Consider the following 19,107-nt stretch of genomic DNA (forward strand, 5'->3'; position numbering starts at 1 on the left):
TCAAAAAATGCTGATGTTTATATTATTTATAAACCGAACATGTTCGTACGCAATACTGTTTATCAACCGGGCATGTAATATAATGTATTGACCTGGATCCATCTTCTTTCTCGCCACGGGTCGCTCCTGTCTTAGAACTAAGAGACGAATGGTTTGCTAATTTGTCTTCTTCGACTATACCGCACGAAGTTCAATTGTTACTACAATTGGGAGAGAAATTTTGTTTACCGGTTATTAACAAAGAAAGAACGACCGTCGAATTATTAAAGAATGTGGAGTATAGCATTGACAAGCTGCCCGCGGATCGTACGACGGTGAGAAACAGATCCTTTCCTTTATAAACACCTTCCATAATTCCACTTCACAGTTGTCTCCAGTCGATAAAATTATTTTAAAATCCTTTAACGCTGTAAAAAAATTCACTAAAGATAATTCACTAAAGATAAATATTTTGTTTACGAGGGCTGATAAAGGCAACATGATAGTCGCGTTGGATAAAAATAGCTATTTTGCTGATATGTCTAGTTTGTTAGCGGATGAAGACACGTATAAAGTAGTTAATAAGAACCCGATTAATAAATTGATTAGCAGTTTACACGAACTGCTGGCGAGGTGGAGAGCTCGTGATTATATTTCTGTTGCGAAGTATAGATCGTTGAATTGTACAGACGGCGTTTTACCGAGAGCTTATGGGCTGCCGAAAATTCGTAAGAAAAATAACCCGTTACGCTTAATAGTCTCATCTAAGAACACACCGCTTTATGGTCTCGCTAAATTTTTACATGACATCATTTATAATTCTATTCCGAGACCTGATAGCCAAATTATTAATAGTGCGCAGGTAGTCGAGAAACTTAATGGCAAACGTATTGTGGGCGATACAAAATTAATTTCGTTAGATGTCGTCTCACTATTCACCAACATACCTTTGGATATGGTCATTAATAGTTTGTCTGATAGATGGGACTATATAGGAATTAATTGCCGGATACCTCGCGATGAATTTCTATTGGCAGTTCGCCTTATCTTGAATTCTACTTTTTTTATGTTTAATGATGTTTACTATCAACAAACATTTGGCACGCCCATGGGCTCTCCTCTCTCCCCGATTATCGTTGAGATCACGCTTCAAGATTTGGAGTCAAGGGCTATCGCGGCTCTACCTATGGATCTTCCCTTTTATTTTAGATTTGTTGACGACATCGTGTTGGCGGCTCTCTCCTCGATGCTCAATATTGTTTTGAACACTTTTAACTCGTTCCACACAAGGTTGCAATTCACTGTTGAGGAGGGTGTCGACAACCGTTTGAATTTTCTTGACATCACAATTATTTTAGAGAATGGATATATTGAATTTAATTGGTTTCATAAACCAACTTTCTCGGGAAGGTACCTCCACTTTGAGTCGCGACACCTCCTTTGCCAGAAAAAAGGCACAATCATCGGTCTAACAGATAAAGTTTTTTGGCTTTCTCATCCTATGTTTCATAAAGAAAATCTCGAAATTGTTGTCAACATCCTTCTAAACAATGGATATCCGCTCTCTCTTATCTTTCGCACAATTGCCGATCGGCTTAATATCCTATTTCATAGACTTAAGAACAAACATGACAACGCTTCGAATGATGTTGAGAGTGTGATTGACGCTGAGGTTGGAGGAAGCAAGATCACATATTTTAATGTCCCATACGTGAAGAACATATCAGAACGTTTCCGATACTGCATTAGAGATCTTGATGTTAGGCTTTCTTACACCGGAATAAACAATTTGCGCAGATTCATTAAAGTCGGCAAGGACGATTTACGGAAGGATTGGCGTAATAATATAGTGTACAAAATTAATTGCACAGATTGCGACGCCTCTTACGTGGGACAAACGGGTCGCCTGTTAAGGACGAGGATCAAAGAACATAGAAGGAATCTTACGTCCGTCATTGCCGAACATAGAGCGCTTAATCACACTTTCGATTTCGACGATGTTGAGATTTTGGATGAAGAAATGCTTTTAGGAAAAAGACTAATATCCGAAATGATTCATATTAAGCGCCAAAAGAAATCGTTGAACCTCCAAAGCGACACTTTAAAATTGAATACTTCGTGTCTGTCGATTATTGAAAACATGCCAAAAATGTAACGGGTTGTTTTTCTATTTGACTGGCTTTGTCCTCGTTATATTTAGTTTGTTATTGCCGACCACACTATGACATGATTACCGTTACCGTTCAAATTCGACCCTTTCGACTGTTACCGTATCGATTATTTCGTCTCGTTTTTGCTGATTCGTCTTTTGTCTGAGTGAGTGGCCTTTGACTAACGTTAATGAATTTCTCTCGCTTTTAAGACATGTGACTAGTTTTGATTATATATATTTTGTCAGTGCATCGCTCTTCGCGCTTTGTACCGCTGAGAGGGCTTTTGCATCGTGCTTTCTCGGATGGATCAGCCTTGACGAAGTCGTGTCGCTCTTATAGATCATGCATTCATGTGACTATGCTTTCTCCTCTCTTTTGTATTTTACCGATTTTGCTTTTCTATTTTGTTCTCATTTGATTTATGTATTTTTTCTTTGTTTTTATTAGAATCACTGAAGAAGGCTCGAATTGAGTCCGAAACGTTTGGAATAAAGCGAATGGATCGTTAAAATTGAATTGCTGCTTTGGAAATTATTTTATCCACGCCCCACAACTGCGTTGGCTCTTTATTGCCTTTCATTATTCATTTAGTTATGTAATATAATATTGCCATAAAACATCTAACACGCGCCGCCGCCGAAATCCCCTCCGTCCTGCGTGACATTCCCCCGCGCCACCGTAATCTCCCGCGCGCCTCACCCCCCTGAGAGGACCTGGGTTAGAACCCGCCCCTTACTCCTACTAAGAACATTTGTCTTTAGTACACTCAGATATATGCGGTCCTATAAATGTAGAATCTGCAGGTGGTGCGAGATATTTCGTAACATTTATTGATGACTATTCGAGATATACAGTAACCGTAATGCTTAGAAATCGATCTGATGTACTTCAAGCTTTCAAAGACTATAAACGGAAAGTGAAAAATCTAACAAACAGGCGTATAAAGAAACTCCGTACAGACAACGGTAAAGAGTATGTATCTAAAGAATTTAATGACTTTCTTAGGGAAGAAGGTATTACGCGTCAGTTAAGTGTTGAGTATACCCCACAACAAAATGGAGTTGCAGAACGCGTCAATCGCACACTCGTAGAAATGGCAAGGTGTATTATGCTGCAAGCAAATCTCCCGAAGTCAATGTGGGCTGAGGCTGTAAATACAGCGACGTACCTGAGAAACATATGCGCGATGAAGAGCCTAAATGGAATAACGCCGATTGAAGCATGGTTACAGAAGGAACCGTACGTTGGTTTTCTTAGAACTATTGGAAGTAAAGTCATCATGCTCAACAAGGGACAATCACGAGGAAAGTTTCAACTTAAAGGTGACGAGTATATTCTGGTGGGCTACTCAGAAGAATCTAAGGCCTATCATCTTTGGAACCAGGCCAGGTACAAAAAAGGTCATTAAAGCACGCGACGTAAAGTTTTTCGAAGACATTGATTGTGCACGCGATTTGTCAAAAGGAACTTGTGACTTGCCCTGTTTAACCATAGACACACCATGTGACAATGACTCATTAAGCGAAAAAAATGAAGATGAAAATGAAAATGAAGATGCAATTGATAAAAGCGATACCGAGAGTAATGATCCAGAAGAGGCGACAAGCAGAGAGACGAGTCAAACGCGAAATCATGGAAGAGGTCCTACTCTTTTGAAAACGGGAAAGCCCGGAAGACCACGTAAGGTATATCAACCTAGAGGAAGTTCATATCCAGACTCAAGATGTGCGTCTGAGATTCCAGAAAGACTCGACAAAGAATCATGACTAGCTGCTATGAAACAAGAGTACAATACGTTACAAGAAAATAAAACATGGGTCCTTGTACCTCGACCCAACAAAAAAGTTTTATCTAATCGATGGGTGTTTAAAACTAAAATAAATCAAAACGGAGAAATCAAAAAATACAAAGCTAGATTAGTAGCTCGAAGCCATGTACAAGAACAAGGAATTGATTTTCAAGAAGTCTTTGCTCCAGTCGCAAGATACGAAACAATACGTGCGCTGTTGGCTGCATCGGTGAACGACGAAATGCACGTACATCAAATGGATGTCATTTCGGCTTATGTACAAGGCGAACTACATGAAGAGGTATTTATGGAACAGCCGGAAATGTTTGTAAAAAGCGACGAGGAAGATAAAGTTTGTAAATTGCTCAAACCGCTGTATGGATTAAAACAATCAGGTCGAGAGTGGTATAAAAAACTTGATGCGTTTGATAGTTTTATCACTGAGAATAATGGAAAACGTACTTTAGCGGATCCTTGCGTTTATGTATTTGGCGAAGCGGAAAAACGTGTTATTCTAGTTATCTATGTAGACGATTTGATTTTAGCTTCGAAAGATATAGAGATGCTTAAGAACGTAAAGGCAAAATTAAAGAAATCGTTTAAAATGACTGACCTTGGTAGAATAAGTAATATTCTTGGTATGAAAGTACAACGCGAAGGTGAAACGGGAAAAATACGTTTGTCACAACAAAAATATGTCAATTAGTTGTTAGAAAAATTTAGTATGCAAAATTCTAAGGAAGTATCCACGCCGATTGAATCAAATTTAAAAATCTCGAAAGAAATGTGTCCACAAACTGAAAGCGAAAGAAATGAAGAAATGAAATGAAAATGAAAGAAATGGCTAAACGACCTTATAGAGAGTTAGTAGGAGGTTTAATATATTTAGCTAATGCCACGCGGCCGGATATAGCGTTTGCTGCTAGTGTATTAAGTTGTTTCTGTTCGAATCCAGGCTACGAGCACTGGCTTATTGCGAAACGTATATTAAAATACTTAAAAGCTACTGCACATTATGGAATTACTTATGTAAAAGATGACGAAAATTTAAAAGCCTATTCCGATTCCGATTGGGCAGGTTGATATTGATGATCGTAAATCGCGATCGGGAAACATTCTATTCTTATGTGGTGCTCCAATAAGTTGGAAGTCAATAAAACAAGCGTCTGTATCTTTATCTACGATGGAAGCAGAGTATACTGCACTTTCTGAAATTTCTCGTGAAATTATTTATATAAAACGAATTCTAGAACATATGGGCTTTGAGAAATATGTAACTACGCCAATTAATGTATTCTGTGATAATCAAAGCGCCATTGAGTTATCAAAGAATGCAGTATGCCATAAGCGAAGTAAACATATAGATATAAGTTTGCATTTTACGCGATAATTAGTTGAAGAAAAGGAAATTGTGATTCATTATCTGCAAACAGATTTAATGCCAGCGGATATACTTACCAAAGCGTTACCAAAATGTAAGCATTTACGTTGTGTAGAAATGTTAGGATTGAACCGCTTAGAAACATAAGTTAACAGTTATTTTATCGCGCATATCGATAGAAGGGGTGTTGAAAATCGCGCCTTATTTTCATATTGTATCGAGTATGCGCTGCCATAATTTATGTAGATGTCATCGTATGGTCATTCCTTACACAGGATGTTCTCTATTAAGTTAGTTGTCTATGCAACGCCGTAAAGAAAGCATCGAGTTCTACCCTTTATTTAATAAAAGTTCTTAAAGTATTAAATACAGTCTTATACAGATAAAGTGAAGCTAGTTGTTGCATCTACCAGTATTCCCTCATATTCCCTGTCATAACTTAATCATCTAGTTATATTATATTATCTTATTTTATCTTTTTATCCTATTTACTCTCATTTAGAATACAATTTAAATTTGATAATGGATCACAATCTTCCTCATCCCCAGTAAACCCGGTGAATGCAGGGTGACTGAAAAACATGGGAGGCATTTGAATAAAATAATTATGTTAACCATCTCGGTATTGTAGTTCTCTATTACTTTGTAACCGGGACGTAACATATATTTTTGGTGGCAGCGGTGAGATGACTTGCTGATCTGTTGTTAAATTATTCGATTTTTATGGTCAACTTATATGTATCTATATTTGTGTCTTATATACTTCTTTTAGAATTTATATTTCTCTGTAAAACGCAATTTGCAATTATCTTTGGTGAATCTTATTGAAGTCCTATTTTATTTATGGTTTATATTTTTATTTTTCTATTTGCAATTTAGTGATCAACATTTTTATAAGAAATAAAAGAACAAAATGCCACTTTCAACTCGTTCTCAAGCATCAGCAGATGCTGAGTTAGAAATTAGACAAAAGCAGTTTGACAAACGCGAGAAACAATTGCATGCGCAGCATCAATCTTTATTGCACGAACGCGAAGTAATGGAAAGACGCGCCACTGAAGCTATCGATGCAAATTCTTTAATGCAAATGCTTTCTCAAATACAAACTAAACTTTCACAATTGCGAAAATTACCGGAACAAATTAGTACGTTGGAACAGACATAAATGAACCTTCTCGAGCTGCATCCGCGTATGAAGAATATCAAGACGCGCCGCTTCAAAACGAAATATCAATCCAAATGCCATCTTTAAAATTAAAAGATGTAGTCGCTAACATTTCGAATTTTGACGGATATAAAATTTCGGTATTTCAATTCTCCCGTTCTTGTTAACGTGCTCGGGATTTACTATCTTCCGTACAGGAACCTCAATTAGTCCAACTTATTATTAATAAGTTGGAAGGTGATGCTTATCAGGCTGTCGAGGGAAATATGTACACTCGCGTCGTTGATTTATTAGATAAATTAAAAGCCATCTTCGCACCAAATAAATCTATTGCACAATATCGAGGTGAACTTGCTAATGCTTACAAAGCACCTAATGAAACAATCTTGAAGTACGCCGGAAGAATAAAAGATTTAAAATTTGCTATACTAGATGGAAACAGACGTCAAGGTAAAAGGACAAGCCGCGCTTTTATGGCAAAAATAGACGAAGAAGTTTTAGAAGCTTTTATTAATGGTTTACCATCCAATATAATAACTCGTCTTGAGCATCGGCAAATACACAGTTTAGATGAAGCTATTGAATGATCCGTAAAAATTTCTAAAAGCTTAGAAGCAGAAAAATTGCGCGAACGACAGAATTTCCAAAAATCAAATCAATTATTACGTTCTGATACGCAAACCACAAAACCCCCAGATCCTGAACCACTGAAATCAATTTTAAAAAATTCTAATTTAACTCCACGTCCATGGATAAAACCCTTAATTCCGGGTCAACCAAGACCAAATTCCCCCGACGTATGTCGCTATTGCAAGAATCCAGGACACAGTATTTTGGATTGCAAAAAGTTAGCATATCGGAACTCTTCACAAAATGCGGAAAACTCAGAAGGTCGCCCGATAGCGAGCGCGGCCCGGGATACGGCACTAACTACAGCGCACCCGATCGAAACGGAAACTTCAACAGAATCAATAATAATCAACGGCTGAACAATTCTGCCATTAAAAATCAGGTTGCTAACTTCGTTTCCGATGCAACAGTAGTAGTAGTAAATTTAAGAGAATCCGCTAGGTTGCCAAAGATTATATTATTGTGTAAAGATTTGAGAGATTACAGTGATTTTATGATAGATTCCGATTCCGTTATAAATATAATTAAGTTAAGAAATTTAAACATTGTACCTACAGACGTAGAAGATGTATTAATCCTTAGAGGTATTTCTAAGGTCCCGGTTAAAACCGTAGGATCTGTAGTTTTTACGATAGTAGGTAAGATAACAAAATTTCACGTCGTACAAGATGACGTAACTATCCCCAGTGATGGAATTCTGGGCTCTGAATTTTTAGAAGACAATCATGCCATTCTAGATTATGATAAAAGAGAATTAATCGTGGGAAAAATGGTAATTCCATTTTATGATAAAAAGGAAATAAACCTACCAGCTCGAACAGTAGTAACCACTGCATTCAATATTACTAATCCAGAAAAACAAGAAGGATACATACCATATTATGAACCTGTTAAAGGGGTATATTTTGGTGAAGCACTTGTTACTAATTCACAGGGTAAGGGGCATTTCAAAATATATAACGTCTGAGAGTGACTACACAATGGTATTAGAGCCCATGCACCTAATTGATTACCATTTTACTAATTTAGTCGACCCCGTCGATTCCACTGATTTCACTGATTCCACTGATTTCGCTGATTCCACTAATTTCGCTGATTCCACTGATTTCACTGATTCCACTGATTTCGCTGATTCCACTGATTTCGCTAATTCCACTGATTTCGCTTCCTGTGACTCCAACGAGACTACCAGTCCTATTGACTTTACTAATTCAATGAATTCAACTCTTTATTGTTCCGAGAAACCAACTATTGAGAATCCATCTCTAAAAACTAAAGATCGTTATACCATATTAAAGAATTCAATAAATTTAAGCCATTTAAACGAAGAAGAAAATGAACATGTAAAAGCTATATTGAAAAAGAACGAAGACTGTTTCTTTTTACCAGGAGACAAGTTAAAATCTCCTAATGCCACTAGCCGTCAGTAGTTGGAATGGCTATTCCATTCCAACCACTGACGATATTCCTATCTTAAACGTTAAACAGTACCGATTTCCACCGATCCATAGAGAAGAAATCAATAAACAAGTTAATAAATTATTAGAAAATAATATTATCAAACCCTCTGTATCTCCATATAATGCACCTCTCTGGATTGTTCTGAAAAAATCGATTATAAAAGGAGAGAAAAGGTGGAGAATGATAATCGATTTCAGAAGGTTAAATGAGAAAATCATTGGAGACGCATACCCTCTTCCCAATATCATTGAGATTCTTGATCAGTTGGAAAGCGCAAAATACTTTTCTATTTTCGATTTGGCACAGGGCTTTCATTAAATTCCTATGAATTCAAACGATATGGCAAAAACTGCTTTTTCCACGCCCTATGGGCACTATGAATATCAAAGAATGCCGTTTGGCTTAAAAATGCACCAGCCACATTCCAGAGGCTTATGGATAATATATTAACCGGCCTGCAAGGGAACGAGCTATTTGTATATCTAGACGATATAGTAGTATACGCGCGATCATTAGAGAAGCATAAAATAAAAATAGAAAAACTAATGCACAGACTAAGAGAGATTAATTTACAACTCCAACCCGAGAAATGTCATTTTTAAGACATGAAGTGATATACTTAGGCCGTGTAATTAGTTCAGATGGTGTTAAACCAGATCCGGATAAAATAATAGCTGTTAAGAATTTTCCTATACCCAAGAATCAAAAAAATATTAAACAGTTTTTAGGCTTAACTGGTTATTATCGTAGATTTATTAAAAATTTTTCAAAGATAGCAAAACCACTGACTGACTTGCTGAAAAAAGACACAATTTTTATATGGGCTCCTTTACAGGAAAAGGCATTTAACATACTAAGGGACGAGCTTTGTAAGGAACCTATTCTTCAATACCCCAACTTTAATGAACCTTTCATTCTGATAACAGATGCTTGCGGATACGCTATTGGCGGTGTGTTAAGTCAAGGATCTCTTGGAAAAGATCTTCCAGTCTCCTATATTTCCAGAGTATTGAACGATGCCGAAAGGAATTATTCAACTATTGAGAAGGAGTGCCTAGCTATAATTTACTGTACAACATACTTTAGGCACTACCTATACGGACGGCGTTTCACTATTTTAACGGATCATAAACCTCTGATCTGGCTGCATTCTATCAAGGATCCGAGCTCTTGTCTTTGGAAATGGAGGTTGAAACTATCAGAGTATGATTTTGAAATCAATTACAAAACGGGTAAAACTAATACTGTAGCTGACGCCTTATCAAGAAATCCACCTAACATCATACTAACTTCTCTACGCGCTTCTGATAACAGTCCTAACCAAACATCTTATCAGACCGGCATTCACAGCCCTGCTTCCTTTACACATATAGACACCGCTTTATCGCCCACTGTAAATAACGACTTGCAAATCTTTCTTACGGATTGCCTCTGAATTCAGATAACGAGACGGATTCCGATGAAGATCAATCAATAAGCATAGAGTCAAATTTTGTTGATGATGACGAACCAATCTTAAGAGTAAAAGAGACTTGCGATTCATTATTAACTCAAAAAGACAATTACATTATTTTTATAGATTTAAATGGAGACCCATTTGATAGAGGAGCGAAAGACTATCAGAAAGCAAATAAATTCCCTAAATACAATAACTTAACTTTCGAAAGAGCCCGTGTAACTAATATAAACAATAAAGTTTTAATAGCTCTCCCAATTAAAGCTGAAGAACGTACGTAAATCAAGCGTGCAGGAATTATAAATTGTATAAGATCTTTAACTGATGTAATTCAAGAATTAAGATTAACTTCTGTTAGTCTAGCACAAATGGATTATTATGATACGATACCGTGGAATTTTCTATATAAAACTTTAAAAAGATTCTTAAATGATCAACCAATAACTTTAACAGTTTGTAATCTTGTGTAAATCTTTAATACGCTGCCTTGGATTGGATGAGAGGGAAAATTTAATATATGAAAAGCATGCGACTAAAATAGGAGGACACAAGGGTGTAAATAAAACATATAACCGAATTCGTCAAAATTTTTACTGGCCAACAATGAAACAGGATATTCAGAAATATATTCAAAACTGCAGAGACTGCCAGATTAAGAAACTAACTAGAGTAAAAACGAGACAACCAATGTTGATAACCGACACTCCGGGAGCAGCATTTGATAAAATTTCCATGGACATAGTAGGTCCTTTACCTACTACACGCAACCATTACTCGTATATACTAACAATGCAGGACCTTTTAATGAAATACTCGGTAGTCTCACCTTTAATAAGAGCAGATTCCCTTTCAATCGCCGAAGCATTTGTAAAGGATTTCATTTGCATTTATGGAGCTCCTCGAGCCTTACTGACTGATCAAGCTCCTACCTTTTTCACCTCCCTAATGAAAGCCGTTGCCTCTTATTTTAAAATTAAACAATGTCGCACTACAGCATACTATCCTCAATCTAACGGTTCAATCGAACGTTCCCATCGCGTGCTAACAGAATACCTAAAAATGTATACTAACCGCAATAATGAATGGGATGAACACTTAAGGACTGCTATGTTTGCTTATAATACTTCTGTGCATGAAGGTACTAATTACACACCATATGCTTTAGTCTTCGGTGATCTTCCTAGGGTACCTTCCTCTATTAATATTCTGGAAGAATATAAAGATTTAGCCTACCCAGACTACCTAACTAACCTGTTCAATACTTTAACTTCATCTTGGGAATTAGCTAAAGGAAATCTAACAAAATCAAAGGAGAAAAGTAAAAGACATTACGATAGAAAATTAAATACGAAAAGTTTTAAAGCAGGTGATCAAGTTTATTTGTTAAAAGAACCCATAAATTTTCTGATCAATATTCCGGACCATATGAAATTCTTGAAATGTTACCTATGAATAACGTAAAAATTAACTTTAAAGGGAAACCGCGTGTGGTACATATCAATAAATTGAAATTATCAAAAATCATACCCACAGATCCGGGATGAAGGAAAGCGATGTTAATTGAAATGTAACGCGGCCCGGATCCCTGGATCCAAGATTGAAGTAATCTATTGATACTTACATTTATATCGATACCTTAATTAATCGTATATTATTCTACTCGCAGGCAATGATCTTCATTATATCGACTTCAACCTTGCTCTCCGGCACAAACGTCATTATTACGTACGATTGCGGAGGAACCTACCTCAACGTAACGACAGTCTCTCTACTTAGACCAGGTGAATGCGATCTAACTATAGACACGCCAATAATTAACAACACATATATACAATTATTACAATTATCCAGTTACATTCATACCGAAATTATACAATGCAAAGTGGAAATTATGTGAACCATTTACTATTGTGGTATGCACTCTCATGTCTCTATCGTACAAAATGGATAGTTACTTACATGAAACTTCGCGTAGTAAATGCATTCAAATGCATAGAGAGGGATTACTTAAAATAGGAGATTCTAACATAATAGACGGATTAAAACCTAATAACACTTATTATCGCAGTATCACTATGGCAGGAAAAATAAATGTAGACGGAACATGTAAGGGTGTCCAATATTCAGATTATTACGGTACATGGGACGATGTAATTGTACAAGCAACTGTAAAAATTTCCTTAAAAACGTCGTACATACCTGTAAAATTAACCGCAGGAAAGGTGATGCTAAAATCCAGCACTGTTTGCGATTTAAGTGAGGAAACCTGTATAGACTCGGACGATGGATATACCTTTTGGCAAAGTGTGCCTGTAACTGCTTGTGGATTCGAGGCATACGACGTTTTATTTGAAGAAACCGCTACTAAATTCCAAGGTTCACTTGGAACACAACACACTACCATATTCACCGTAGAGACACAAGGCACAACATTCTCTTTTTTGCTAGCACGCAAACACACTATTTGCGGATATACACTATTAGGAACTGAACATCCTAAATTATTTATCTTTGAAACTCAGAAAGGAAATACTTTTAAAATTCAATCGAAAACTACCGTACAAAATCTGGATATGTTTGCCTATGTGAATTCAAAATTTGTATATGTCGAAAGGCATATAAGAAATCAAATAACGACTCTCTACCAGGATATCATTCTGCAGAGATGTGAATTGGAAAAACAAGTAATCCAAAATACATTATCACTGGCTGCTATATTACCTGATGAATTCGCATATAGGCTTATGAAAACTCCCGGCTATATGGCCGTGGCTGCTGGTGAAGCAATTCACGTGATCAAATGCATACCTGTCGAAGTCACTCTCCGCAAAACAAACACCTGCAATACAGAACTACCGATTACGCTTGAGAACGCCTCGTTATACACCTCGTTGACACCAAAATCGCGAATAATCACGAAACACCACACTATCAGGGATTGTAATCCGTTACTTCCAATACTTTATAACATAGACGAAACATGGATACAATTCAATCTAATGCCCTCTATGATAATATCACCGCGCGAAATTAAGCCATTAACTAAACTCACTTGGAAATATTTATCACCAAAATCCCTGGTTTCTAGCGGTATTTACTCTCAAGGAGATTTAGATGAATTAAGAGATCATATCATGTTTCCCGCTGAAAAGAGTGCCATTTTATATACCATCGCTCGAGACTTTACATGACAATCAATTCCTTCAAATACAGTATCTCTAAAAACTTATTAGACGAGAAATCCTTGGACAAAATTTACAATAATGCTCTATCAAAAATATGGAACGACTTTACAATTTTCGGTACAGCAACAGGAGTCCTTGGAATATTCATGATACTTAAACTGGTTAAAATCATATTTGATACCTTGATCCATGGATACGCATTACATACGGCATATGGATGTAGCATACACTTGTTAGGAGCGATTTGGAGTTCCTTCACACATCTATTATTATACCTTGCTAACAAAAATTCCAACCAACAATCACATAGCGAAACGGACCCCAAAGAGGATACTTCTAACACAACTACACTTAATTCACAACTAGACAACATACAAACACAGCCATCGCCCATGCAAGCCATACCTGTAGTTTATTCTTTTCGGGACTTAAGAACGAAATTAGATGGAAGAGAACAAATTCCTCAATAAAATTATATCGGTATTTGTTTCCTAAGGAGGGTGGCGTGACGTCCCGACCAATAATTTTCTTCTTTTTACCATATAAACAGATTCCTTCTTTACCCTGTTGGAATTTGCTCAATTCTATCTAATCACGAAAGAGCAAGATTGAAGGAGATATTATTTTTATTAGTATTAACGTTATAATTGCATTTATCTTTAATTAATCTTACTTATATTCTATATATATATATATATATATATATATATATATATATATATAATTACTTAGTTACTTTTAATAACTATTTTAACCAAATTCATTAGAGTTATAGTATTAAAATTATGAAGATATAAAAGAATTATAAATTCGTCTACGAATAATGCATTGTACAAAGGAGCGATTTTAAAACGCCTTCGAGATTCAGCTAGCATTTATCTATCATGGACTGTAAATCATAATCACAGATAATGACCATTACTGGTAATCCATTTCTCATTATGACATCATTTGTAAATTTTTTGGTTAATTATTCCACTTAAGTAATATCAGGTCTAGGTAATAAGAACAAAAACATTCAAAATTGTACATAGCCAGCGTTGGAAGAAGAAAGTAAATCTGTAATAAATTGTAAGGTTCATCCATGTAATTTTCACACGGCGACTCGCTCTCGTTAATCAGCTAAACATAAACATCTGCATACCAAGAATGGCAGATCGATATTCTAATGGACAAAGGAGATAATTAAATTCACCTTATCTAAGTCCCCACTGACTCGTAGGAGGACCAGCGCCTACCGGCCATGGACACGGAGCATCAGAAGATTTTCTCCGGCCTACAGTTAGGACGAATTCTGATTTTTTCTGATTGTTCATTGCATTATTCTGCGACTTGACTGTAACCACTTATACAACTATATTTTGTACAATATACGTAAAGTTAATTGGAAAGTTTTACGAGATATTATTGAGAACCACTCTCTACCACCGAACTTTAAAATCTGTCATCCCTCGGGAAATTCACATTACTTGATCTTTGAATTCCGAGTGCTACTTCCGACAGATTTAGAAGGAAGGAAGAATCTCAATTTTTCTCCCAGTAAGAAAGGAGTAGTTAAAATTTTGGTGAGTTAAAATTTATTTTTTATTTTTTATCCTTTTCTTTAATTATATTTAATAGAAATTAATTATCAATTTAATTTCTACCGAATTATTAATTATTAATACGTCTTTATCATTATTATCTTACTTGGTATAATTATTCTGTACAATTCATTATTACTATAGTTATAATTATTATTTTGATTTATAGTTATTACGTTAATTTATAATCGTTGATTATCCAATTATTTAAGATCAATTATTATTGATTAATTATTATTAATTATTAATACGTATAATGAAATAATTAGTAATCTTTGTATTGATCTTGGTTATTTTAATTTTACTCATTCTAGTAGTATTACTTCATGATCAATTGCGTTCCTTTAAATAACTTAATCATCTAGTTATATTATATTATCTTATTTTATCTTTTTATCCTATTTATTCTCATTTAGAATACAATTTAAATTTGATAATGGATCACAATCTTCCTCATCCCCAGTAAACCCGGTGAATGCAGGGTGACTGAAAAACATGGGAGGCATTTGAATAAAATAATTATGTTAACCATCTCGATATTGTAGTTCTCTATTACTTTGTAACCGGGACTTAACAATATATTGGAAGCTGCCTGGTGAAACCAAACAATTTTGCATGTCCTGTAAGTATAATAAACACAACACCATTGAAATGGCAACACCCATAGTCACACTGGAGGATATGAAGGAAAACATAAAAAGAAATAAACATCATGGAAACGGGAAGAAAAATAACAAACGCTATATCCCGTAAATAGCAAATTTGACAATTACTGCGAACACAACATCTAAATGCAGAAGAGAGGCAGACACTCTTTAAAATCTGCGAGAAATACAGTGACGTATTCCACTTAGAGGAAGAATCTGATATGCACCGCGACGGTAGAACATGAAATAAACACACTTGCCGATACTGCACTGGTGAACGTGAGACCTTATCGCTTGCCAGAGAAACATAAAACAGAAGTCAATCGACAAATAAATGAAATGCTAAAAAATGAAATCATTCGGACTAGCACAAGCCAATGGAATGCACCACTGCTAGTAGTACCGAAAAAGACAGACGCATCAGGAAAATCAAAGCTCCGAGTAGTGATAGACTTTCGGAAACTAAACGAATTAACAATAGGAAATTCATTTCTTTTGCCGAACATAACTGATATTCTAGACTAGCTGAGAAACGCAAAATATTTCACCACGCTAGACTTAGCGTCAGGATATCTTCAAATCCCGATGGCTAAACGGGATAAGATTAAAACAGCTTTTTCCACTCCCTACGGTCATTACGAATTTAGTCGAATGCCGTTCGGGTTAAAGAATGCACCAGCAATATTTCAAAGATTAATGAATTCCATCCTAACAGGAATACAAGGACTCAGATGCTTAGTTTATCTCGACGATATCGTAATATACGGATCAAGTCTAGACGATCATAACAAGCGACTTAAAGAAGTGCTGCAAGAAATTTAATTTAAAGCTGTAGCTAGATAAATGCGAATTTTTTCGCAAGGAAGTAATTTATTTGGGACATATTATTTCCGAAAACAGAATATCTCCAGACCTTTCAAAATTAACGGCAATAAAAGAATTGCCGACGCCGAAAAAATCAAGGATATTCTATCCTTTATAGGACTTTATAGGATATTATAGAAAATTTATTGAAAATTCTCATGAATCGCTAAGCCACTCACAAAATTAACAAAAAAGACAGAGAAATTCGAGTGGACAATGGAACAGCAAACAGCATTTGAAACATTAAAAGAAAAATTAATGACTGCACCTGTTCAAAATTCATAAATATTGTTAAAAATCGCATAGCCAAAATCCGCATTTTCTATATGAAAACCCGAAAATTCAAAATTAACGGACGTCGAGAAACTTCTCGAATCATCTATTTACCAGAAAAAATTCGACCGTTCGAGTTATCTCTATTTTTTTCGCTCAATAAACGCTCATCATCACCGCTAATAACAATATTGTCAACCGTCGCCGAAATCTACGCAGCTTATGGGCATGCGCGCCCATGCGTCATGATCAGCTGATCGCCAATCAGCTCTAAAAATATTGCGCGCATGACAGCTAAATAATTCTCGACGTCAGACCTCGTCAACAACCAATTATACGCGGCACGCTGAGGTCACCGCTAAAACATTAAATTAATTGGTCCACGTCGCAACGGGCCCAAAATTCCGCTCACTATATAATGGGCACCACGCGTGGATTCAACCAAAGTCTTGCACTTTTCACTATTATCGGTACGCTCGCTCTTGTAAAACCGCTCTCGCTTTCTGTACAACCGCTCTCTTAGTAAACCGCTCGCTTTAACCGCTCAGGTCGCGGCACGTAAAACTGTCGGATTAACTTCTCTGTAAATTATTATACATATTAGTAGTGAGACTATGTCAGTTCTAACTCAGGTCCTCTCAGGGGGGGTGAGGCGCGAGGGGAACCGCGGTGCGGGGGGAGTGACGTCACCCGCGGGGAAGGAGGAACCGCGGCGCGAGCAATTGACGAGGGGGTCCGCGCGGTGAAGGGGGATCCGCGGCGCGACCGATGGACGGTGGTGTGAGAAGGACAGCGCTACGTATGGGAAAAGGACAGTGCAAAGTGTGTGAAGAGGACAGTGCTATGAGTGCGACAAGGATGGCGTTAACGTGGGATAAGGACGACGTATAGGTGGGAGAAGGACGACGCAAAGGTAAGTGAGCAACGAGTATATTCTAGCGAAAGAGAGAGAACGATAATATTTTAAGACAACGCGTGCGAGAGAGAACGATAATACCGCGAGACTTACAATTAGCGCGCGCGAAAGAGAGAACGATAGCGCGAAGACTTACAACTAGTGCGTGCGAGAGAGAGAACGATAGCGCGAAAACGACATGTTCAAGAGAGAACGATAATATCGCGAGACTTACAACTAGCGAGTATGATAGAGATAACGATACTTAAAACTAGCGCGAAAGAGACGCAAGAGAGACGCAGGGATGGGAACGCGAGGAGAGGCGCGTAAATAATTAGATTTTTCTTTACAAATATAAAATATAAATTTATTTTAAAATGTGTATGTGTTAATACAATTGTGTGTGTGTGTGTGTGTGTGCTTAAATTATGATTATAATAATAAAATTTTAAAATAAAATATAAAATAATAATAATATAATGATATAATATTATTTAATAATAAAATAATAATAATATATGACAAATATTAATTTGGGGGGGTGCGGGGGTGGAGGGGTCAGGGAAGCCGGGTGAGAGGGCCGCTCCTGTAACAAAAAAAATATATAGTTATAATATATATACAGGGTGTCCCAGACCACCCGTCTCACCCGATTTTTTCGTAAACGCGACATTTTAAAGAAAAATGTTTCAAACAAAAGTTTTGTGACTTCGAGGGGGACATAAGATGGTGTCATTGGTTTGACCTTGGATAGTCGTTTGAAAGTCACATAAAGATTACCTTCAATTTCTTAAATGGAACCCCCTATTTTTCATTGCATATTCTTGTAGCTTATCTCGAGAGCTTTCCAAAACACTATAATTAAGTACCTTTTTATTAAGTACTTTTTGAGTTATAAGGCTTGAAATAATTTCTTAATTTTACATAAACCATAAAATATCTAGTAAACCATTCATTTTTCGATTATCTTACCTTCATACTTTTATGTACAAAATAATGAGAGAAATCAATTGGTGTAAAGAAAACACATAGTTGTTTCTAAGAAAAAATATGTAATTTGCAATTAACAATTCCGGTGGACTCTCCGGGGCGTCACCCCACATGAAGGAGAGATCGTTTCTCCTCTCCTGCCGCTCCGCCCGCACCCACTGTCTGCGCCGGATATTCATAAATCCCGGTATTTCGATTTCATCCTGGGACTAAAAATAAAAAATATAAGTATTATGTACAATAGATGTACAATTTTTTTATAAATTATTCGCAAAATCAATACTTACATTCCAATGAAACGCCAGCTTAACCAGCAGGACCGCAAGCAGGTCCGAAAATACCTGCTTCCATCCCGGACAGTTCTCGAAAATATATTCCATTTTTTATAAAATTTTTTATAATGCACTGAACTCGCGCACTCTCTGAAACTTTCTGAAGCGGCAACGAGGTCTCGGCACGAGGTTTTATAGTAGAGATGCCGCATTATCACCATGTCAAAAACGCGTCGTAAGACAAAAGTACACCTGGTCCCATGCAACTCAGCGCGGTATAATATAATATTAATATTGCGACTTTGCGAGCAGACAAACTTCTCGGTACGAAACTTTAGAATAGGGACGTATCATTATCGCTTTGCCAAAAACACGTCGTAAGAC

General features: G+C 36.5%; 1 protein-coding gene across 1 annotated transcript; it reads left to right on the top strand.

The window, feature by feature from the left end:
* The first annotated feature begins 478 nt into the window (after nt 1–478).
* LOC112638871 lies at nt 479–2,134 on the top strand. The gene has a single exon (XM_025411354.1). It carries the CDS (start codon nt 479–481, stop codon nt 2,132–2,134), a length of 1,656 nt encoding a protein of 551 aa, XP_025267139.1.
* Nucleotides 2,135–19,107: the final 16,973 nt, after the last annotated feature.

This window comes from Camponotus floridanus, unplaced genomic scaffold, assembly GCF_003227725.1.
Source record: "Camponotus floridanus strain SB8 unplaced genomic scaffold, Cflo_v7.5 scaffold391, whole genome shotgun sequence".
NCBI classification, from domain to species: Eukaryota; Metazoa; Arthropoda; class Insecta; order Hymenoptera; family Formicidae; genus Camponotus; species Camponotus floridanus.

Excerpts from the sequence above, each read along its gene's own strand:
- LOC112638871 (XM_025411354.1), top strand. The coding sequence starts at position 479 with ATGATAGTCGCGTTGGATAAAAATAGCTATTTTGCTGATATGTCTAGT.